Below are 25,547 nucleotides of genomic sequence, written 5' to 3' on the forward strand. Positions count from 1 at the left end.
ATGGAGACCTATCAGATATAATTGTAAGCTCCTGCATATTTCCTATGCAATCATGTAGTTTTTGAAAAAACCATGTCCAAGAATCGGTACACTCATTTTTGCATATACCATATGCAACCGGTAATATTTGGTTTTGTCCGTCCTTAGTAACTGCAAGTAGCATGGTACCTTTGAACTCGCCCTTTAGTTGAGCTCCATCTACTACTAGGGTCGGCTTACAAAAATTGACAAAAGCTCGTACCTACAATACATTGTATATCTATTCAAATACACCAAAATAAATATTAAAAAATTAAATTAGGATATGATAATACTAACCGAGCAACCGAGTGCGACGTACAAAAACTCAAAGCGATCATCAGCATATGTTTTAATATGTGTGACAGTACCCGGATTATGTTTGGCCAAGTTGTGACAATACGCCGGAAGTTTGGTAAAAGAATCCTCTTTCGTACCCCTTAACGACAACAATGCATATTGCTTCGCACGCCATGCCTGATGGTATGAGATATTGATATTCAATTGAGCATTCATATCATTAACAATTTCTTTTCCCCGATAAACTCTACTATAGTCTTCAGCCAAAACATCAGCAACATATTCACCCAAAACATATTTGTTTGCTTGTCGATGATTAGGTTGCAACAATGTTGAAGAACATGTGTGTACATCAACAAATTTATTCACTTGAAAAAGTCCATCATAATTTTTAATTGCTTTTGCTCTTAGTAACCAAGAACAATTTTTCGAAACACACACAGCTTCATACCTTGATTTGGTGGATCTACTTGTCCTCGTCTGGAAACCTTCCCGAAGACATTTTTTTACCAATACACCGCTTTAAAAGTTCTTTGTTCTTAAATATACTCTCACATTGAATCTTTTGAAGATTCATGTCTACCATCTGTGTTGGGATATCTTCATTAATATCAACTGGCCATGCTGGTATAGGGGGCATACCGTGAAAAAGGTTATCGGGAAACTTAGCTTTAACTTCATCACCCAACTCATCTCTATCGGAATTGCTTTGTAGCTCGGTTATATCTAAACATACATCACCAACATCAACATAATGCCCGTAAACATGATTTTTTTCATTTTTTTGACTTCATTTTTTTTCTTTTTAGTTTTATCTACCACACGCCTATTCATAAGTTTAACTTCTTGTTCGGCAACATCATCACAACGACCACCCACATGATTAAGATATGTACCAACATCATCATCACCAACAGACTTGTAATTCTCGGGATCCACATAGTGAATAGGTGAATAACTAACATTAACATTTTCAGCAACACTGTGAAACTGAGGTACATTAGGAGTATTGAAAGTACCTATCGGATCGTTGCTCCCTTTATAACTGCATAAATTACCAACAAGTTGGTTTCCAATTTCACCACCCCCATTAACCTCCTCAACTTCATCAACCACCACAAACACTTTCACAGCCCTTCCTCCACTACATTTGATTACGTTTATCAACATTCTAACATCCATGTCTTTAACTATAGCTATATAATAATTTAATTCTGGATGGTGGGAACGAATACTAATTCTATATTTGTCTAACAAACCAATTTTGCTTCTTACCAAAGATACAAAATCACTATAACTAATATACTCAGAAAATATCAAAGCAAGTTCAGAAATACCTCCCTGTGGACATATGTATTCAAGATTAGTTCCATTAACTTGCCATCTCCCACCGGTTACAAGACAAACCAAATATTCAATCATTTTTTGAGCAAATTGTAGAGAGAGTTCCTAAACAAATAACAACCAAAATGATATTTTTTCTACAAAACTTTTTATATAGCAACATGATTTCGTAGTCAAACCAATTCATTTCATAGTCAAACTTAAAAAATAATAATAACAATAATAATAATAATAATACAAAAAAAAACACCATTTCGCAGATAAAGTGAGAGGATTTCGCAGATGGACCTATTCCATCTGCGAAATTACCCCTATATATACAGCAAAAATATTAAAAAAAAATAACTTCTCATCTGCGAAAGTACAAGCACCTAAAGCACAACTGTGTTTTAGGTGCTTGTACTTTCCCAGATGAGAAGGTCATTTCGCAGATGAGACCTTCTCATCTGCGAAATTAGTGGCTATTTTTGTAATTTCGATTTTTTGGCTATTTTTGTAATGCAATTAGTGTAAATGGTTATTTTTGTCATTTTCTCTTAAATCTTTTTAATTGAACTCAAATTCAACCTGTAAGATAAAAAAATTCACCCAAATCAAGAAAAGAAAACAAAAATCAGAAACAAATAAGAAAAAACAAAGTAAAGAAACATTAAAAAGAACTCACTAAAGAGAAGAGTGGAGAGAATCAGTCATTTAGAAATCAAAAAAATCCAAGCAACAAGTCCTTTCTTTAATTCTTTCATTGTCCTTGTGCTTCAGGTTGTAATGTCTAATAGGAACTTGAAAGTTGGAACTCAAATTATGAGATTGAAACTTAAAAAAAATCAAACTCTGATAGCAAGTGATGATCGATTGAATGCACAACAGGTTTAGACTACTCTTACAGGCCCGTGGAGGGGCTTTTGCCCAACTCGCCCATGTGTTCGGTCGGCCCTGATTACTACTCTGGCAACTCAATTTTCAAGGGTGTTGCCCACACCCAATGGTCACTACTTTCTATCATACCGAATTTATTATTTTTAATACAAATATTATTTATTATATAAAAGAATATATAGATATAAACATTAACTAAAACTAAAACATTTCATTAATTCAAAAAAATAAAATTACATAATAAAAATTACAAATATTTATCTCTTATGGTTTTATTTATCACTTCAAGGTTGTTGTCCTGCAAATTATTGGTCTTCATTTTAAGGATTTCTAAATCTACATGTTGCTTTTGCACCATAACCTTTTATTTATGTAAAGATAGGTGTTCGTCCATTTTTCAAGTGTTGCTGAATTTTATCGACTGAAGAGTTATTGAAAAAAGATGATGTGGTTCTTTTCGCTTTATCCCTTCAAATCGGACATCGAGGTTGTTCCAATTCAAGGTCATTGTCTTCATCGTTTTAGGGGTGTTTGTGGATGGTTAACCGAAACGAAATCATATTTTGGAAGGTTAACCGAAATGATCGGTTCATGAATTTCTTAAACATAAACCTAAACCGAAAAAACTCGGTTAACCTATTTTTGTTTTTCTGGTTAGGTTATTCGGTTGACCTATCAACCATCTACGAATTAAAAAATGTTTTTCGAAACTAAAAAACTCAAAAGTTAATATTCAAAACAAGGATAATAATTGGCTACAATATTAAATAAAAAACTAAAACGATGAATATATGTTTAAAGTTTAATCAAAGATCATCAAAAATATTTATTTATTATGGTAATTTTCATATGAACATTGCAATATTAGATAAACGTGGTTGTTTAAATTAAATCGTAGCCTTAGTTGCTAATAAAATTGGTTATGTTATTGGTCTAATAGATTGATAGTGTCATTTCTTATTTTTAATTTAAATTTAGTAACAATTTGTACATGCTATAGTGAACATTAATATGTTACTCTATTGCAATTTGCATATCTTATTTTGAATAAATTATTAAGGCAATAAAATTTTCGGTTAACCGTCCATGACAAAAAATCATAAATTGTAATAGAAGATTTTAGCGGTTCGGTTAACCAGATTGGAAATGTCAAAAACTTTGGTTCGGTTTACATAAATATTAGCACAAATTTTTGTTTTTCGGTTTGATTTTTTGTTTTTCGAATATTTTGAAAACTCCTAGTTAAGATTGATATAACAACGCATACATGAAGTTTGTGAGTAATTGTTGGACTCAGAATTGTCGGATGTCCTTGACCTTTTGGAGCCTCCTCTTTTAATCGACATTGGTAGATGTAACATACACGTTTTGAAATCGTGTTATGTAGTTTGAAGAGTTTATAATATTATGAAATATTATGAGAAATTGAGTGTTGAGTTTTAACAGATAGTTTTTACTAGAAATGAAGTAAAACTATGTTTAAAATCACTCATAAAATATTGGAAGTCTTATGAGATTCCAATTATAAGCCAAATAGTGAAATTTAGCGAAAATATAAAATTTGAAATAAGTAAAATATTAAAACATAGTCGGTTTGTATCCAATCATTTGTAATCACTTATCAATGTAAGATATTGTTTTATAAATATGCATGTAGCATGTTTTGGAGTAACTATATTGTCAAGTATGAAAGTTTGGGTCTTTCAGAAATATGAAAGTATAGAAAGAGGTCCTTTCAATCATGGTATCAGAGCAGTGGTTTAAGTGAACTAAATTCCACAGATTGGTATTTAGACTTAAACCATTAGAAGTTCAATATATGAACTTAATTATTGTAAAGGATACAAACCATAGGAAACATTTGAGTAAAAGTATTAGGTAATAATAAACCCTAATATTCTAAAATACAAAGTTACTCCATATTGCAGAACAATGGCTGATCAGGTTAGTAGCCATACCCTTGAGGTTGGTGGAGGTCCTCAACCTGAGGAAGTGAATACTCCAATATCTCCTCGTGAGGAGCGACTATTGGGTAAACTTACTGATATTATTCGGCAGACTTTCGAAGAGCACAAAAAGAATGGTGATAAAGGAAAAGAGAAAGCCACTGGAGAATTTTCAAAATGAGAGGTGAACCGTCCCTCCTTCAAAAATTTCAAGAGTAGTGGCGGTACGGAGTTTTCAGGTGTTCTTAATCCCATTGTTGCTCTTACCTGGATCCAGAACACAGAGAAAGTGTTTCGTATTTCTCACGTGGATAATGAAGACAAGGCTAATTATGTTGCTGCAATGCTCGTCGAAGAAGCCTTGGTCTGGTGGGAAGCAGCATATGAAACTCTCAACGAGTATGACCAGGAGAATTTATCCTGGGAGATGTTCAAAAGTCGTTTGCTAGAGAAGTATTGTCCTCTAGACATGAGGAGGAGATTGGAGAAAGAGTTTCTGGAGCTTAAGCAAGAAGGAATGACCGTGAATGAGTATGAAACTCAATTTAATCAAAGAGCACGGTTTTCCGCAGAGTATATTCCCACTGAACATGATAAAATTCAGTTATTCTTGTATGGACTGCAGTATAAGATCCGCGATTTTGTAGTTAATCGGGATGTCCTGTCCTTTGACAAAGCTGTTGAGTATGCTCGAAAGCGTGAGCATGACTTAGAGATACGTGGTGCCACTTTTTCTGCTCCAAAGCATTCACGTATCGATCAAACTGTTCCTGTTTCCTCTATTCCACTAGCTCGATCTGTACAATTTGATTCTAATACAAGAGAGCAATCTCAAAGCGCAATTCGTGGTTGTGGTAGATCACAATCTTTTTCTCTTCAGTCGCCATCATGTATAAAATGTGGAAAGAATCACCAGGGTCAATGCAGAACAGAAAAAGCGGTGACCTGTCATGGATGTGGAGAAATGGGTCACATAAAGCATGTTTGTCTAATGAAGAGTGTTACATGCTTTACTTGTGGTGGTACCGGCCACAGGAAGCATTTCTGTCCTACTCTTACTAGTCAAATGGCGGGAAGTCAAGTTTCCGTTTAACAACTAAGGAGTACTCCAAAGGAAGAGGTGCCAATAGCTAAAGGCCATGCATTTCAGATTACCATAGAAGAGGCACGCGAGGACCCGAATGATGTGACGGGTACATTTCTCGTAAACTTTAAATCTGCTCACATCTTATTTGATTGTGGTGCCTCAGATTCTTTCGTGCCTTATAAACTCGCATATTCTTTTCAAATTGCTGGTTAAGCAATTGTCCAATCGTTCCATATAGATAACATAGGAAATATATCATTAGTTGTTGATAAAGTCTATAGAGATAGTATCATAGGAATTTAAAGTTATAACCTTTCTTGTTAACCTGATTCCCATCTTCTTGCCCAACTTTGATAATATTCCCGGTATGGAATGGTTGTTAAAGAACACACTCAGGCGTGAAAAGTTTCTTTGTGAAAATTTATAGATGGTGACTTGGGAACTGCGATACAATACTTGGGACGAGTATGAGTAGGTGTGAATAGTAGTAGATGCCTATACTACTGGAAGCACATGACTCACACTTGGATCAGGGAAAGTCACAAGGTTACCAAGAAACTAGTAATCGATTCCGTTTTTGTTCGAGTATGTCATTACCTTCATTTCGGTGATGACTAAGAAGATGATTTTCGTTCAGACATCAATAGTCGTAAAGAATTGAGTCTGACTAAAATATAGATATGCGAAGTGAATTGATTGGTTCAGAGAACCATGTCTCGCATAGTGGCGAAATTTCAGTCAGAGAATTTAAGAAGGAGATGGACAGACAGAGAGAAAAATCCGAACAATAGATGATATGCTTTGTACATATGTCTTGAAGTGAAGTTGGTGCTTGTCAAGTGGAAACACCATCGATGCCCAAATTATACTTAGGGAAAATAAGAATCAGATAAGAGCGAAATATCCTCATTTGTCTAATTGTTGTGATTTCGGGGACGAAATCCTCAAAAGGAGGAGGTATTTGTAACATACACGTTTTGAAATCATGTTATGTAGTTTGAGGAGTTTATAATATTATGAAATATTATGAGAAATTGAGTGTTGAGTTCTAACAGATAGTTTTTACTAGAAATGAAGTAAAACTATGTTTAGAATCACTCATAAAATATTGGAAGTCTTATGAGATTCCAATTATAAGTCAAATAGTGAAATTTAGCGAAAATATAAAATTTGAAATAAGTAAAATATTAAAACATAGTCTGTTTGTATCCAATCCTTTGTAATCACTTATCAATGTAAGATATTGTTTTATAAATATACATGTAGCATGTTTTGGAGTAACTATATTGTCAAGTATGAAATTTTGGATCTTTCAGAAATATGAAAGTATAAAAAGGGGTCCTTTCAGTAGAGCCCATATCCACTTTGTGTAAATTTCATAGTACATACCAACCTTTGTGGTGAAACAATTTCCTAAAACTTTTAACTCGATACAAGTGCCATTTGCAAAACGTCTATGTCTTTGGCACCATTTTTTTGCATCACTAAGTTGAAAATGTTGTTGAAATTGTTGAACTTTGAAGATACTTGGTTGACACTATGGTATTCCCGACCTATTGAGTTGTGGAATTGGGCCAAAATGAGCTCCCACAAAGCACTTACACAGAGCGTATCCTAGTCATGCTATCCTTGGAAATGTTGACTCAAGCACAACACAATGCCTCTTCCTCCTTTGTATGTCAATTTTGTTTGTCACTATTTTTAGAGCTCATATCTTGTGATGGTTTGGGTTGTGTTCCGGGCACCGATTCGGGTTGTAAATAGTGCATATTAGGTGGGGTTTGGAAAAGTTGCATTTAGTGATGAAACCGTTAGGATGAATTAAGTAAGTTGGTAAAGCTAAGTTGAGGTGAAGGGACGAAATGCATATCGTAGTGATACAAAAGTGGTGATGCATTGTTTAGACGAAAGGGTTATCATATTTTGAGGTGAAGGGGCAAGATTCATATCCTCTTGCACAAGCCGTCATTCTTATTATAAAGTAAACCCTACAAAAGTTTGTTTTGTCCTTTCCAATTCAATCAAACTCCATTGCATCGTGTAACAAATACAATCTAATTAAAATTCTATATTTTTAAGCTAACAATTTTAGTGTGTTTTGCAGAGAGAATATGAAAAATTCGATAGCTACAACGTGAGAATTTTTTTTCCAATGTGGATTGTGTTGGATATTTATACGAAATGCAACCTTTCCATAAACATTGCATTAAAAGTGTTGCAGTTTGTATGGGACTACTATGTTTTAGTCTTTATTAGCCATTTTTTTTGTTACCTTAGAATTCTCACTTGTAAGGCTATCTATATAAAGGCCATTAGGTGTCTTTACGTTTCTTGCCCTCATATTTTCTGCGTTCTACTTTCTGGGATTGATGGAAGAATAATTCTTTTGCAGTAACAATAAAAATCTAGAACATACACCAAATTCATCGTTCTATATCTATAGAACATATATTATGATATCGTAACTCTTCACGTAATATTTACACGTTATTTCTTAGTTTAATTGCAACATTGGTTGTTGTATTCCATCTTTCCGCTTCTAAAAAAACTATATACTCATTGTGTTAGTTGTGCCACAAGGCATGTATCAGTATAAGAGATATCTTCACATGATAAAACTGTAAATCTCATGTTCACCAATTTTCCATGACTTTACCAATTTCTTCAAGACTTTTTCTTCCTTAGTAGATGGTAAAAATAAGTAAGTTACCATGATGGAAGATATAGACTTATGGAGGTGTCCAATTTTGTTTCAATTGTACTAGGTGTGTCCTAAGGCTGTATTCCTTTGCCTGTATAAAAGAATCAAACATTAAAGATCTTTTTATAGAACTATGACATGATCAAATGCTGAAACTTGTGGTAATAAAAGTAATCTTACCTGTAAAGAAGCTACAAAAGTCGATAAAACTTCACATTCATCAAGAAGAGCTCTTTCATGTGATACCATAGTAGCAAGTTCAGATACCAGACAATTTGGTCCCTCCATCTGTATATATATAGATTTTGAAATCAGTAACTATAAACATTATATACAAAAACTTAGGATATATGATATATCACAGACAACACAAATCTCACCCTTGATAGAGTAGACTGTATGGAAGATCCAATTGTTTCCATCACTTGGATAGCTGAACAAAGAGAAGACTCCAAAGTTTCAATATCCACCTGTACAAATATAAAATTAAACTTCTATTCACTGAAATTACATTTTTGTCCTATTTAGTTTTCAAGAACCAACATACCATTGCACCTCTAGTTACAGGGACTCGAAGAGTGCTTGACTCTAGATCTTCATTAGCACCAGACAAAGCAAGTTTGTGCTCCTTTTCAATTGAAGCCCATTCATTGAGATAAGTCATCTGATCCATAGATATCACAATATAAATATGGAAATAATATTGGGTTTATTAAAAAGTGTTATGGGAGAATGAATTACTTGTTGATTTAAAACTGAATAAAGTTTTAGCTTCAGTCTCAATTGATTGAGCTCAATCCTCTTTGCAGCTACTGAATCATGGAGTTCTGAGGTACTTCTCCACACATTAAATAAAGATTTCTGCATCATGAAATATAATAAATTTAGCTATAATAAAGACATCAAACAAAAGTGTATTGCTATTTCTTTCATTTAATCCTTTTAGAAATAAAGAAACCAAACCTTAGCAGTTGATTTCTGGGAGTTGAAGCCAGCTTCTGAAGTGGCATTAATAAATCTCCACTGAATTTGTCTATTGTGAAGTAGTCTCAGATAATGAGCATCTTCTATCTGATCAACAACTCGTTTTCCCTTTTTAATATCAGCAATAAATGTGAGAACAGAAGCTTTATTTGAGTTGCAGGGTTGTCTCAAAGGACTACAAGACCTTCTAGAAGGACTGACATTTTTCAAAGCCAAAATAGATGGCTTGTTTGGTGTAACAGCAGGTAAAGATTGAGACCTTGAAGAAACAAGATTCGACATTCTTAGTAGATTGTCATATTCCAACTTTCCTTTATCGGAAAATGACGATAATACCCTCGCAGGATCACTTGTGGATTTTCCTAAAGGCTTAGATTTAGAACTTGTTCTGCTAGGCCACCGATGTTGTTCCACTAGTTTAGAATGTAAACTCTCTAAAGGTTTGGAGTTTTCCGATTGGTCGATGACATTTTTACCCTTGAGTGGACTTCTTTTCCTCTCAGGGGTAGACTTTCTAGAAGGTTTAAGTGATACATTTGATGATGACTTTAGGGTTCGATCAGAAAGAGCTTGAGGAGGTGGCTTCTCTTTCTTACTAGTGGGCATGGAAAATGAATCAGATTGGAAAGAAACACTTAGACTACGCATTGGTGAAGGAATTGCCTTTCTGGTTATCACTTCCATATTGATAGATGTATCATGGATTGGGGTGGAGGGGTATGATGGTAATTTTGGTGTTCCGGGTCGTCTTCTTTCTGCAGATATAGCTCTATTTGGTGTGGATACTTGTGGTGTTGTAGCTGTTCTTGTTGTGTTTGGAGAAGGACAACGCCTTGGTGTAGGTGATTTGTATCTAGAACTAACTTCCCTAGTCTTTAAATTTGGCCACATTGGATTAAGCTCTTCTATCATATGATCAAAAACATTTCCCAGATCCTTAAAAACAACAAATTGCTTTACAGAGTGATGCTATATCACCATAATTGAACTGTTACAAATAGATAAAGAGATGTTATGACCAAAAAGGTATAAAGTTGATCAAAAGCATAGGTCTTTACTCTTTGTACTTTACAGGTACACCTAGATCTTAGAATAAGAATTGTCTTGAAACTTGAAGCTTGAAGCAAAGATATGTAATTGGGTGTATGTCTTTAGAATACAATATCTCCCTGAATCCTAATCTATCAAGAAGATTTTCAGAAGTTTAAAGAGGACTAAATTGCACTTTACAGACCACACTTACAAAAGAAGAAGAATCAATTCCTATGATCGGTTTAGTTTCTTTCTCAAAATTCAAAAATATTGAGAGGAAAATGGAAGGGAGAGACAATCAGAATCTCATTATATATATATAACATATTGGAGTTGAAAAAGTGAAGTCTACGTGTAGGTTTTTACAGTCAAAGTTTAACCATATAGAAACAGACAAATAGTTGCATTAAATTTAAGATGGTAATAATGTATAGAATCATAAGGGTTGAGGAAACAAACATGGAGGACCATGTGCAGAAGAAGATCATTGTCTATCTCCATTGATTCATTGAATCAGCTCACCAAGACAAACATATATTTATAATACATATAAACAAGAAGGATCGAATAATGTCATAAATCCATGTAAGGCATGTCTGAACCTCAGATCGGAAAATATTTTTAATACCATGAAAACTCCTGAAATCTCATTTTCCATTTTGGATTTACTTATTAATTGATGAAACGAAATATAGTATTTGATGAGTAGATTGATAAAAAAGCTATTTTACTCATCGAATTTGCAAATTTCGAGACTGAGGTACGATTATCGATGTAAAAACCTGATATGATAAAAAAAAAAAAAAAAAACCTCATAATTTTGTAGTACAAGAGTAACATTTTATATGAAGTTATGAGCACTACATGATATAATGTCTGGATTTTGCAGATCATGTCCCTGATTTGTGGAACAGTGCCGAATTCTCAGAATCGGTGGAAAACACATTGTTCTGAAAATTATTATTTTAATACCATCACGGAAATAAGATCTCCACTTTAAAGTGGATCTATTGTCTTCTTCTTTTTTTACACATATTAATGCTAGCATAAACCCTAGATTAGAAAACTATTAAATCAAACTAATTAAAAACGGCGAATCTCAATTGATCATTAATGACAATAAGTTTGATCACAAAAGTTAAACACAGCAGTAGTTTTTTTAAATACTGAGATTGAAATATAAGAATCTAACAATCCTAACAGTGTATAAATTATAATAGTAATTTGAAATTTACACAGTATTCATGCAAACTTACGCAGAAAGAGACCAGAAAAAGTGATCTGAGCAGCGATCAGTTATGGTGATGAAATCATGAAAGGTGATTTGATCGATCGGAGAGTTGAGGAGAGGTATATGAAGAGTTAAATCCTGAAGTTTTGATTGGTTAAAACTGAGGATTTGAACAGGGAGACGTTGTTGAAGGAGGTGGAAAAGTATGTTTTGGCGCCACGAGAGATCAACTTTAATCCAAGGAATAATCTTTTTTATGCTTAAGATAAATTAGGGGTGTTCAACTGTTCATTGCGGATGAAGTGGAAAGCAAACCCGATATTGAGAATCGGTTTGATTCGGAACCGGATTAATTATAAACCGTATACAAACTTGGATTTTCATTGTTTATATTTAGGTTATTTAACATTTTGATCCGTATTTCAGAAGACATAAATATTCTTTACAAATCTAAACCAAGAGAAATAAATTAGATGTTTTTGACTTTTCATCCGGTAAAAAAAATATTACGATAAATATAGTAAAAATCTTTGTATATTTTATGCAAATAAGTATACATATATAAACAATGGATATCCGATTTGGATTTGATCTAATCTGGAAACCGGATTTTTGACTAAATTGGATTGGATTATCCGATCCACTAGATTATAACCGGATCATATTCTAGAGACAAATTTAGATTTGATATAAAATTTGCCAAAGTGCGGATCCAAATCCATCATCCGGTCAAACCCACCTCAACCCGGATTGAATTTTGGTGGATCCGGATAGGATTTATGATTATGTCATTGAAATCGGATCGGATCCATATTCGTGTACTTCTTATGGTCAAATTTGTAACATTTTTTTATGTTTATTTGCAAAATCCAGTATATAGATTTTGACCAAACTGGAGTTTATAAAATACAATAAATTATATCAATGTCATCTAGATATTAAACAAATTTCTTTGTTTTAATACGATAGATTTTCAAAAGTTATTTGAAATAACTTTTAGATTATAAATTTTTGTTTAAAATAAAAGTTTTCGACTTTTACTCCTAAATGAAATGTTTTCTTTAGTTTGATATTTTTCGTAAAATCTAAATAGGCAAAAGCTCGTTGCCAAATATACATACATACACTTTCAACATACAAGTTGAACTCGTTTGTTGATAATCAAAACTCGAGGTGTATAAATGTAAATTTTACATGTTGAATATCATTTAGATTTTAGATACTTCAAAACAAACAACAATAATTTTCAATTTTTCTTTTTTTTGACAAAAACTGAAAGGGTGTAATATTTTATTTCAAAATTCAAACAAAACTTTACTTACGAAGTAGAGGAAGAAAGCCATACCATAAGTCCATAACCCGGTATACAAAAGATAATTAGTATAAAGTTTTAAACCACACAAAAATTCAACTTTAGCACATGCTATGTAACACAATATTACTTATATCAGTTATATAAATCTTAACTGCAATCATTAAATGCCTTTAACTTTTCACAATAACAACCACCATGATGTAAAATTGAAGCATCTAAGTCTTCATGACATGCCACGTGTCATCTACACAAAATTCTCCTCCATTGCTTCCTACCAAAATGTTGAATTGTTAACAACTAATTTTTCACGCTCGTCAATAAATAATAGCCATGGAACTTGTCCAACTGTTTTTCAGAATAGATTAAAAAAATATATTAAGCCACATAAATAGGAAACAGGTAACTAATAGTCTAAAATTCTAAAAACACTTTTTTGCCAATTAAAAATAATGAATAATTTTATAAAACATATTTTGCTCTACAAGTTTCCATCATTTTGTCTTTGTGAATGACCGGTAATAAAATATTTTTAGTATCAAAGTTTCCGATTACTTTATGATTACCAATCATTCAAATTCATAATTTAATATAATAAAAGAAAAGTGCATGAAATGGAACTAAAACACTTGAATGTGAAAAGGACAAAACATCTCCAAACTTGAACATAAAGCATGTTTGGAGGCTAAAATCATGAGAGATCATGTGCAAATACCTACAAATCGATAATTTTAATAATTTTAGTCCACTTAAAAAAATTCAATTGTACCAACTGCATCACTAGTAGTACCATTGACAACCACAAGTCCCATCTTTTCATTCAACTTATAGGCCTTCAACTAACCTAGAAGTTGTACAACAATTTTTTTTAATCATAATATAACGAAATGTATAGTCAAGTCTTTTTTTTATCGGATTATGCAACGAATTTGATTTCTTACCAATTTATACAGTCATGTTACATAGAGAACGTGTTTCTAAAGGATCAAAATTTGTGGACTATGCAAATAAAATTCTATTTTGTATGTTACGTTTAATATTTATTGAATCCAGAACTTTGAGTCCTTCCAAAAAGTGATTCAATGTCATCAGCTTTGTAAAGATCTAGACTTTTTGCCAAAGCAAAACCAGCATACATCCCATCAACGGCTGCACTCACAATCCCACCTGCATACCCTGCACCTTCTCCCACTGGATATAATCCCCTCAATGACGTGCTCTCGAAAGTGTCTGGATTTCTAGGAATCTGGACAGGAGAGCTAGTTCTAGTCTGCAATGAGTGGCCAAATTTGTAAAAAGTAAAGACTTAGAGGGGAGAAGATGTTTTTGTTAATTCATTATTTTTGGAGGAAACTAGTAATATTACCTCTACTCCATGAAGAAGGGCATCACTGGAAATGAATCCTGGTAACTGAATACAACAAGAAACATTATTTACATTCAAACTCATGGATTTTTTGAAGATTGTGAAAAGTCAAAGCAAAAAACCTCTTGGTCAAACGCCATGATTGAATGCTGCAATGCCTCTGTTATATGAACAGGAAACAACTCATGCAGATTTGCTGCCTTCACCCCTAATCGGTAACTTGAAGATGGTATATTACTTGCTGACACAACAAAAAAACCCGTTAATTGAGGGAGGGCATTTATGTCTTTTGCTATCCCTGTCCCACTCTGTTCTACTTTTTTGGATAAAACAAAAAATTGCAACTTTTGTCACATCAACAATAGTCTGCTCAGACTGCAGTGTAATACACTGGGGCTTAAGGACATGAATCAAATCAAAATTTTACCAGACAATTTATTATCCATGAAATCTTTAACGTTTTGCACAGGGACAACGAAATTTCCACCTCCCATAATAGCTGCTCTTTGTTCGAATTCCCTCTGAGAAAATACAAACGCGTTTTTTAAGGAGAAAAGTTTGTATGATTTTGTAAATGAAAAAGTAATAGAGCGTATGAATGTTGATGATGGAAAGAAGTACCTGAAAGTCAACACCTGCAAGAGGTCCATGAAAACCAAGATCATTAAAATCCTTTGGTGAAACAGTGACAGCAAGTGCAGCATTAGCCCATTTAGATGCTCTTCGAGAAAATGACATGCCATTTATACAAAGTTCTGATGGGTCTATGCTCGTTACAACCACCTGTAGATGTTTTGGAAGGAATGGAATCCGTCAATGGAATGGAATCAGTCAAAGGAATTGGAATCTGAAGGCATTGAAATGTGTCACGCATTTGGTTAGAAGAGTTTGTAAGGAGGTTTTTGTTTCTCTGGTAAAAGGAGAATGGAATTCAATTCTGATCATTTACCAACCAAACACCTCAAGGACTGGAATCTCACATTCCAATTCTGGAGGAATCCACAAACCAAACACAACCTAAGATTCATGTTTTTATTTTACCTGTCCACCAGGGCACATGCAGAAAGAATAACAACTCCTTTGTGGTGTATCATTATTATCTTCTCTTTTGACATATTCAACAACCTTGTAATCTGCAACTGGTATTTTCCCACGTCCACTTCGAACCTCATTGGCCAATTTTGAGTACTATATGTTTAAAAGATTAAATAAATTTACAAAAAAAAAAACTATAGATATGCCACTTAAAAACATCATTTTCCTCCCTTTGTCACATAAAAATTACAATAAGTTAGCCTTGTTATTTTGTCTTGATTGAATAGGAGTCTAGATACTTGATAAATATTAAAAGAACTAGTTGTCAAACAATCTTTAAATGGAAATTTTATGATTGTTTATTTTGATGCATTGCAAGTTTCATCAGATGGAGGGAGAAAGTAGTAAATTTGGCACAAAATATTTCCAACCTGAATGATGTTTATCAATTCTTGTGGATGCTCAATCCGCAAACCAACCTGTTGATAACACAAGTCCAGAATATATTATTAAAAAAAAGTTTATCTCACACAATATAAATGTATTATGCAAGGTTTAATTGGAACATACAGCAAAATCTTTAGGGACCAATTCCGTATTATGAGAAAGAAGCATTTGGTATACATCACGTGCAGAATGCCCAACTGCAAGAACAACTGCATCAAATCCCAGCTTCTCACTACTAAACCCTAATCCCCCACTTGAATCAGATACATTCACTCCAACAACATGACCATTTTCTACAATCAGATCATCCACCCTACTTCCAAACCTTATATTAACCTTCACAAATAACAAAATTCAATTAATTATATTAACTGACAATAACACAGTGACAATAGTGACATTGACACAGAGAAGCGACACTGGCACAGACACTGACAGATGTTAATGAGACAAAATATTGCAATTATTTTGCTCTTTGTGCAAAAGACGAAAATGCCCTCCTAATCAATTAAGAAATGTAACTCACCCCCAAATCTTGTAAATGTTGTCGAAAGTTACGGAGAAGTGGTATGAGTCTATCGGTTCCTAAATGGGGCTTTCCATCAACCAGGATGCTTTCTGGAGCTCCAAACCGAACTAAGGTTTTCATAACCTGAGTTTTTGAGGAAAAAAAAAATGCTTACGAGTGTTACATTACATATTGCTATTAATATTATCAGTAAAGAAATTTATGTATGTTGCTATTATGAATAAATATATGCAAATGTGTTGCCTAGAATGGAGAAAGTAGACTCACAGACAAAACACTTCCACTGTTCCTCCCAATTCTAGTCACCAACTTTCCATCACTCCAAGTACCTGCACCACCCTGTCAACCATAAGTCCATGATAAATAACAACTTTTTTGTCCGGATAAATGATGTTTAAATAATATTTGAGAAAATGATAGCACATTTTAAAAGAAAAGGTAATTGAGGGAAAGGTTTAAAAAAAGGTTAGGACTTAGGCAGTGTTTGGCGTGCCATAGCTAGCTTATTTTTCAAGTTTTTTTAAGTTGTCATGTTTGGCAAGCCAAAAAGTAGCTTATAAGCTAGCTTTTTAAAAAGCGACATAGACTAGCTTTTTAGGAGCTTTATTTAAAATTTTCCAAATATACCCCTTAATTAGTTATAGAAAACATATTCTTTTAAATGTCCTTTTATGTCATTTAATATCTTTCAGCTAGTTTTACCAAACGTCAAATTTTATCAGCTAGCTTTTCATATAACTAGTTTTTCAGCTATCAGCTAGCTTCTCAACTAGTACGCCAAACATAGCCTTAACAAAGAAGGCCTCATTTCCCTTACTTTCTCCTTTGAATTCGTTCTTTCTGTATTAAGTTAAAAAGAAACACCCATGTATAACTTACCAGATTAAGTCCATTAAGTCAAAAAGAAACAGTATGAAAATGAATGAGTAATAAGATGTAAAATGCAACCTCGCCAAAACAAAAGTTGCTTTCGGTTTGCAGTATTCGCCTGACAACCAAAGCACCAATATCACGCCCACGTTTCTCGACAGGCTGCCCTCTTTCTATTAAAGTCACATCAACACCAAACTCTGCAAGTACAAGAGCAGCAAACAAACCAGATGGACCACTTCCCACAACTGCAATCTTTGCCTTTTTAGTTGATGGAAGCTTGTAAGAATTTAATGAACTAGTATGACCATTTTCTCCTTTCACTTTATCTTGGTTGAGTTTCTTGTTATTGTGTATTATGTTAATTAAATCACCAATGACTTTCTCATGAGGCGTATACTCGATTACCCCAATTTTGGGTTCTAAGCGTGAAATAAAGTCCCATGTTCGGGGTTCAAGATTCAAGAGCTTATCGACGTCCATTTCCACTGTGTACACAAATTTCGGCTCCTTCTGACTCTGAAAATTGAATTTTTTTTTTTTCGAAATGAGCTAAATTTGGACTTTTTTGTTGGTTAACAAGTGAAAGTTATAAAGAAAAAGCAAAAAGCTGACCTTTCTAGCGTCAAAGGATTTCCTTAAAACTGTAAAAGCTTCTGGGGGTAACATGGAAGCAACCTGGACAAAAAACATAGGAAGCTTTGCTCAATCAAACCAGAATTGCATACATAGAAAAATGAAAGATTTTTTGAACCATTGTACTTTGCTTTTTGTTGCAAACAGGATGTCGATCTTGTGAATATATGGAAAGAAAGCAATATTTGTTCGGAAAATGAGCAAATTATGAAATTATGGAGAAAAGTTGCATAGTACAATGGTTTTTTTTTTTGGCATTTGCATTTCAATAATTCGTCCAGAGTAGTATTTTTGGCATATATGAAATGAAGGTCGAGTACGATGGATGAAAATTTAACTTCAAAATGGATAGTCGTTGATCAAATGTAAGAAAAGTAACCCAATTACCGGAAATTCAAGAACTTTAGCGACCTCCTCAAGCAAAGCATCAGAAACATCAAGAAAATCTTTACCAGCGTCTCTATCAATGGGGACACCGAGTTTGAAAAGCCTCCAAAACCCTTTGAACTTATCGATATCGGTTTGAGTTTGTTGGATTGATTTTAGCTTCTTTTTTTCTGATGGGTACCTCGACTTACCTGTTCGTTTGGACCCTTTTCTGGCACATCGAATTAGGGGTTTGTGAGGATAAAGGAAGCGAATTTTGGGTGAAAATAGGAGCTGGTAATTAGGATATTTTGTGAAAGAAAAACTGTAAGGGCAGAGTAGCTTGGGGGAAGCAGAGAACATCGCTGGATTGGAGAGACGAGGGGAGAAAGTGAGGGGATAAGGAGGGGTTTAAGACGGGGGTTTTGTTGTTCGTTAAATTGTAATTAGAAATGAACCCCTATATTTATACTAGTTTACATTTCAGTCCTTTTAACTTTTTTTGAAATTAAAACATCGAAAATTAATGTTCTTCTCTGTGTGTCACAAGTAATGCAACACCAATACCCAAGTTCCATAAGAATGAAGTAAGGGATGTATGTGGTCTCTTCCCGAGAGTGTGGGATTGCTTCCATTAATGACCTCAAGCATAATCAAAATAAAAAAGGTGAGTTCACAGTGGTTCCTACATATGATAAAGTGAGCCCCACGGTGAACAATAAACGATGTTTATGGTGTGTGGTTGTCACTGTTACATCCCCGAACCGAGTAAAACGGCGGAAACGTCCAAGGGTGGATAACGTCATGTATAGTATCCTCAGGGCCGGTCCTGAGGATTCTAATGTCCAGGATGAACTGGAAAAAAAAGTCCCTTATGCATGGCCCAAAAACAGTAATTTGAATAAAGAAATAAAAATACGTTGCTATTTTGAGTAATAAAATGAAATTACATTGCTATGAATAACATATAAATCAAAGGTATAATATTGCAATTCAAAGAAATGAAAAGTATGTTGCCATAATACCAAAAAGACAACAGTATGTTGTTATTGTAACAATTGGTAAAAATAGGAACGATCGTACGATGCTATGTTTTGATTATTAAGCAATATGAGTATTTTATCAAGAATGGTTGAAGGAATTTAACCGCTTTTATTTAAATAAGTTATTGTGAAATATAAAACAAGTAGCTATTGATAAATTTCGTTATGATGTATGGCTACGAACCATCACCGGTTTGTGAAATTAGCATATAACATCATTTGAACGCAACAAACTTAATTTTTGTATCAACATGTATCTAGTTGATAATTAAGTTATGTTCTATGTAAAACGTGTGCTTAATAGTTGTGTAGGATCTAAATTCGACAAATATACGAACCAAAGTGACAAAACGTGTTTAACGATATGGTTAACCGGTTAAATGTCACGAAATTATACATTGGTCAATAAATTTTATATTTAAATAAATTAAAATATAAAATGAATTATTATAAGGTATAATTAAAATGTATCTAAGTGTTTTTGAATAAAAAGAATAAAACATAAACATTAAAGTTCAAATACACAAAAACTACATTGTTATTTTATACTAAGTATACATGTATGTATTTGTACATATGTATTATTATCTAGTGAATGACTAGTTATGGGTCATTACTTAAAGTGATTTCATGTAAGGAATATGATTTCTAAATCAATTAAGATAAGAGAATTGGTGGAGATAAGTGCCAACTTAAATAATAAGTGCTTAATCACTTAAGACATTTTACTAAGAATGCTTATTAATCCCTCTTCTAATTTTCGAGATTAAGACCTTCCCTCTCCTTAACTAGAACTCCTAAATAACTAAATAACTAGTAGTTAGTTAGTTAACTAACCCTATCTCTAAGCAACCACCCAAGTAAGTGGCTAGACAAGATCACATCACTTAAACTCACATTCCATCACAAGCTAGTTTAGGTTTTGTCCCCTTATCCTCTTCCACTCTTTCCTCCTTCATATCCACGAAATTTCCTCTTCATTTTACCCTCATTTGACCAGCCAATACTCCAGGGAATTACTCTCAACCTTCATCTCATTTTCAAGCACAAGAACTTCCTTCCAAAGCCATCAAAACCATGAACTAAAGGGCTACTGTCCCTTTTGTGTTTCAGCCACCATTTCACCCATCTACACCTTCCTTTTTGCTTGATATTTTTACCACAAAATACCCCTGGAAGTTACTTGTTATGATACTCAAAATTATTGATTCAAAACAGTGAGTAAACTACCCTTTTTCTTGCTCTTTTGCTGTGAAATTTTCGTGACAGCAACATAGCCAAAAGAGTGGTTGTTTTGGAGCATCAAACCAACAACCAAAAGTTCATCTTCAACCTTCCATTCTTCAAGTATTCACATAAGGTGAGTTCATACCCCTACATTTTCATGTTTTCTTCAAGTTTTAAGGGGGGGAATACAAGTTAGAACACTAAACATAACTTAAATTTAAATGACAGCTTTCTACAGAAAAGTTGAGTCCTGTTCACGGATTGTTTTGACCATCTTAAACTTAATATATTTCAAAACTGTAAAATATGCAAATAGTTCAAGTTTATACCTTTCTAAGGACTACTCGCACGCCTTCATACGATTTTTCTACAATTTATGGCGATTTTTATAAAACTGTCTGTCATTTCATAAGTGATTTCGGACCAGTCTGTGAAGATGTTCATTTTCACACTAGTTTGAGACCACTAAAAATCATAATAAAAATTGGGAACAAAGTAGACTCATTTTATAAACTCTCAGAGGTGACGGATTCAGTTTTTGACTTACGATGATTTTTCTATGAGTTTTCTAAAAACAGGGACAGTAAAGGGTAAAACTGTCAAAAGTGGTTTATAGATTTATTAACACCTTCTAACATTTTTGAGAAATGTTTATACATTAAGGAAGTTAAAACACAATCATTTAAATATGTTTAATTACCATTTTTTACAAAAGTGATAAGTACAAAAAGGTCTTTAGTATCAAACTTAAGGATTATTTCATGCAAAGTTTCTAATAAAAATGTAAGAATATGAACAACAATTACGAAACATACCAAATCATCTTTTAAAACTTATACATATATATAACCATATACATATATATGTTTTGTTTACAAACTTGTCTTCTACATCAAAATTTTCACTTTACTTGTTTTTATCAAATGAATCGCTTGTGATTTATTACTACTATCTGAAAACTCTTGTCATACTTTGCATGCACTAGATTTATACAAAGTATTTAGAAATTCCAAAGTATCCTTCATTGTTAAACCGTTTTAATACATTTTAAAAACTTATGATTTATGCATTGTCAAAACTTTGTGAGAAAGGATGATCTTTGCATACAAAACTATTACTTTAATACAGACTTAGTTGAGAATCCGTGAGACAAGTACATCTTCAAACACTGCCTTTTTGCTAGAAGGTATCGCTACAAGTCCTGTCTATAACCAAAGTCTCCCATTCGGAGAACGTGTCAAATGTGTATAGATCTATACGGGAAGTCATGATCCCGCGCCCTGACTGTTAGCTACAGTCCGTCCTTTGGGGTGACAGGTTGTCATAACGCTACGACGCCTGAAGAACGTCGCTACAGGCATATTATGTTTAGTATGGTTATAAAACTCATCGGATATACAATTATTATAGTACTTCTGATTGATGAATGAGTAGTTATTAAAACTATTCTTCATCTAACAAACTGAAATGTTCTAATAGGTTTCATTATATAAATCTATGCTTCAACCTTCTAAAGCATGTCTTTTGCTTTCGGTTTTTAGTCTGGGACATTAGGCTAACTATTACTTTAGGAAAATATGGGATTTTCCCTGTATACAAAACAAACAACTAATAGGAAAATAAGGGATTTTCTTGATTCAACTATCTATATTATTCAATACATATATTCTCATGCATTTCACACTTTTATAAGGAAATAAGGGATTTTCTTGGAAAACATACACTCAATTTGGAATGGCATACAAACTTTCTAAACCACTTATGAACTCACCAACTTAATTGTTGACACTTTCTCTTTGAAATAACTTGTATTCTCAGGGAACCGCTAAGCAGGTTTGGAAATCAACTTTTGGGGATTAACGCGCTGGCGTTAATTACTTCTTTTGAAAGATGTTTATGCATTTATCTTTTGAGCATGTAATGAATACAATGATGTAAACATTTTTAAAACCTTTATATATGTATGGTGGTGTGTACTTTCCTTTCTATGAACTGTTATGATACTGAATATGACGTCCTCCGCCCCCGAACGTTTCCGCCGTTCTGGTTTGGGGGTGTGATAGTTATTTCTTATATTCAGTTTATCTTTATACTTACTCTTTCATTCCAAGTCCGTCTTGATTAAGCTTGAGTTCTATCTCCTTAGTTTACGTAGACCGGATTCAGGTGCATACGAAACACCAGAATATAATCATATTGAATTTCAATTCCAGGTCAGACCTAAGCAACTTTCCAATCAAGTATTATCTGATGTAAAGATGCCCATCCAAGCAAATTCTGAACAAAAGGCAAAAATAGGTTAAAAGTCATCAAGATGGAATCTTAAAGCATAAATAGGAGCCATTTGTAATCAAAATGAGTTTCGAGCATGGATCTTAATATACTAATGTATGATTTTGACATTAATGGATCTTGAAAATTGTATAAATATTAAAATCAAGTTTACAATAACAACTAGGGATGATAAAATTCTGTAAACCAGTTTTCCTTTTCTGAAAAGATAACAGTTTCCAAACATAGTTATCCTTTCCAGATTACAATTATAGTATGACACATTTAAAAATCATATATAAAATTCCAAAACAAAAGCACATCCAAACGATATCTTACTTGCCTAAGCACATGTCACTATGAACATATACACAAAAATGATAAGATTTCAAATAATATATGTCTTTAGTTTTATAATTGAATTTTTTTCTAGATGATTGTATGTTCCTGATTTCCCAATAATACCAAGAAAAAATTTATAAATACAACAATGTACCAGTAAAAAAGGATGTTTTTATGGTTATTGATTATTCACTCAGTTATCCAACCAACCACATCATATACACACATTTTGCACCACAACAATTTCTTTTTGACATTATATCAAACACTTGGAAGGTCTCTTTAAGATCGCCAAACTAAGGAATTAAACCAACAAAAAATATCTTCCTCTTGTGTGGTCTTCAATTTCAATTCTTTCTAAAGAAACCAATACAATCCTTTACTTATGATCAATGCTTAGCTATTTACCTGATTAGCAATAACAGTACTTAAAATAGCAGTACTTCAGGAGCCAGGAGTGATTTTTTGTAACCAATTAATCCTTTTCCAGCCCTCGCTTATACTTGAATGATCGTTAATACTCGCTTCTGTGATCTTCTTTCTGCCTTGCGTTTGTGTGTCAACTCATACGACTAATCGAATCGAGGGACTTTGGACGACTGGACTTAACGACTAATCGAATCGAGGGACTTTGGACGACTGGACTTCTTTCATTCCTTTGCATTTGGCCAGATTACTAATTGCTAAATATAGTATTAAAAAAAATTGGGCCCCCTAAAAGAGTAGGCCCTGTGCACATGTCCCACTTGCCCCTGCTTAAAACCGGGCCTGAGTATCATAACAATTGAATAATAGAGATCAAAGCATTACAAACATTGTACTGATAATTTAATATTTACATTGAGTTCGAATCATTGTTTGTTTGACTCCAAAAAAACATATGGCAAAAATATAATACGTAACACTGCTAAGCTCCGTCTTCACAAAACTTGTGTGGGTATCTGTCTACTGATTTCCTGGGAATAAAATGGTTTTGAAAAAGTGTCAACATTTAAGTTTGTGAATTCGTAAGCATCTTTTATGAGAAAGGTATGTCTTTGTTCCTTGAAAATGATAGAGTGTTCTTATTTTCTTTTAAATGTAATGTAGTAGTCTTAATTACCCTAAGACTGAAAATGTAATAGTATTGTTGTACTCAGAAGTAGTGTAATGTAGTTTTATATCTTTATAAAACCATTTGAATGCATGTTTCCAGAATGTAAACTATATTGTACTAGAAAATAGTGTAATGTAGTTTTATATAAATAAAAACATTTGAATGCATATTTCCAGAATGTAAATTGTATTGTACTGGAAAATAGTGTAAGTAGTTTTATATAAGTAAAACCATTCGAAGACATGTATGTATTCATAAACCAAACGTATTGTTAATATCCCTTGTGAGTTATTATAATCATGCTAATGACCTAGATGGCTTGTACGATGTTCTTCATGCGTCGAAATGGTATGACATTTGTCACCCCAGACCTGTCGGTCCAACTGTAGCTAATAGTTTAGGTGTGGGATTGTCAGTCGCGTATAGATCTATACACAAGTATTACGCTCTCCCTCCAAGAGACTATGATTATAGTACAAGAATTTTGTTGGTACTTAGATAAGTACTTGAAGATGTGTCTTACAAAGCTATATTGATTGTTTACGTGTAGTATGATAAAAACTCTTTTTCTTGTAAATGCATGTATCGTCCTTTTATAGTAGTTACATGGTATAAAATAATTATGCTTTGAAATAATTATTTTTGTATTGTATCTTAAAATGATAAAATAGCTTGTATGTCTCATAAACTATACCTATTATAGTTTATAAAAATGTTTCCCTGAAATGATGAATCATTTGTACGCTATTATCAATTTACCCTGATAATAAAATGAAATGAAATAATGATATATGTATGTTTATATAATTATACCCTTTTTGCTCAACATGTTACAAAATGGTTAAGGTCTTATAAACTATTTTAAATATGGTTTATTTATTGAAATTCAATCGTATGTTTCGTGTGTGTGTGTGTGTGTGTATATATATATATATATATATATTGTAAGAAAACCATAGTGTACTTGTACGAAAACTTTATAGCTTTGCAAATCTTAGCAAAACTTTGCATATATATGCTTGCGAATTTGGAATAAATCTATTTCGTGTATTTTAGCATTTTTGCACAAACGGTAGTAAAATATGTGTAGTCATATTGTATATTTTAACACCGATTTTCTTGTATTTTACTTGTATTCCTCCCCTAAAACATAGAAAAATCATGGAAAATGTAGGGGTATGAACTCACACCGTGTGTGTTCTTGGCTGGATAACGAAATGATAGTAACGTTCTTCAAGTTAGAGCACGTGAATATAGTCGTATCCTAATTTGTTTTGAACACATAATAACATGTGTAAATTAGATAAACTAATATGTAAGTGTTATAATAACACTAGATAGAACAAGAGGACTTACAAGTTTCCTATGAATTAGCTTGAAGTGTTTTGTTTTCCTGGGGATGTTTGAAGATTTTCTTGGGAATACTTGAGGTTACTTGGAATTTGTTTGAAGATATGAATATGTTCTTATGAACTTTGAGAGAATAGT

General features: G+C 33.1%; 2 protein-coding genes across 2 annotated transcripts; both read right to left on the reverse strand.

Annotated features, from left to right (window-relative positions):
• Window positions 1-7,984: 7,984 nt before the first annotated feature.
• On the reverse strand, window positions 7,985-11,829 carry LOC145053565 (AUGMIN subunit 8-like). The gene is made up of 7 exons (XM_079001628.1): window positions 11,545-11,829; window positions 9,236-10,244; window positions 9,014-9,133; window positions 8,820-8,936; window positions 8,653-8,742; window positions 8,453-8,560; window positions 7,985-8,363 (listed from the first exon to the last, which is right to left on the reverse strand). Exons 2-7 carry the CDS (start codon window positions 10,166-10,168, stop codon window positions 8,301-8,303), a joined length of 1,431 nt encoding a protein of 476 aa, XP_078857754.1. The 5' UTR covers window positions 10,169-10,244; window positions 11,545-11,829; the 3' UTR covers window positions 7,985-8,300.
• A 1,884-nt stretch (window positions 11,830-13,713) lies between these two features.
• On the reverse strand, window positions 13,714-18,492 carry PDE327 (FAD/NAD(P)-binding oxidoreductase family protein). The gene is made up of 13 exons (XM_079001629.1): window positions 18,102-18,492; window positions 17,694-17,756; window positions 17,157-17,597; window positions 16,476-16,547; window positions 16,206-16,331; window positions 15,803-16,015; window positions 15,664-15,711; window positions 15,239-15,385; window positions 14,819-14,980; window positions 14,625-14,718; window positions 14,320-14,438; window positions 14,198-14,242; window positions 13,714-14,101 (listed from the first exon to the last, which is right to left on the reverse strand). The coding sequence occupies exons 1-13, from the start codon at window positions 18,441-18,443 to the stop codon at window positions 13,865-13,867; spliced, it is 2,109 nt and encodes a 702-aa protein (XP_078857755.1). The 5' UTR covers window positions 18,444-18,492; the 3' UTR covers window positions 13,714-13,864.
• Between the last annotated feature and the right edge of the window lie 7,055 nt (window positions 18,493-25,547).

This window comes from Lactuca serriola, chromosome 5, assembly GCF_051521515.1.
Source record: "Lactuca serriola cultivar US96UC23 chromosome 5, Lser_US96UC23_V15, whole genome shotgun sequence".
NCBI classification, from domain to species: domain Eukaryota; kingdom Viridiplantae; phylum Streptophyta; class Magnoliopsida; order Asterales; family Asteraceae; genus Lactuca; species Lactuca serriola.

Excerpts from the sequence above, each read along its gene's own strand:
- LOC145053565 (XM_079001628.1), bottom strand. The coding sequence starts at position 10,168 with ATGATAGAAGAGCTTAATCCAATGTGGCCAAATTTAAAGACTAGGGAA. Across the intron at positions 8,937-9,013 it reads ATTCAGTTTTAAATCAACAA|ATGACTTATCTCAATGAATG; the intron begins GTAATTCATTCT and ends TCTATGGATCAG. Across the intron at positions 8,364-8,452 it reads CTTTTGTAGCTTCTTTACAG|GCAAAGGAATACAGCCTTAG; the intron begins GTAAGATTACTT and ends TCTTTTATACAG.
- PDE327 (XM_079001629.1), bottom strand. The coding sequence starts at position 18,443 with ATGTTCTCTGCTTCCCCCAAGCTACTCTGCCCTTACAGTTTTTCTTTC. Across the intron at positions 17,598-17,693 it reads AATCCTTTGACGCTAGAAAG|AGTCAGAAGGAGCCGAAATT; the intron begins GTCAGCTTTTTG and ends TTCAATTTTCAG. Across the intron at positions 14,981-15,238 it reads GCATGTGCCCTGGTGGACAG|GTGGTTGTAACGAGCATAGA; the intron begins GTAAAATAAAAA and ends AAACATCTACAG.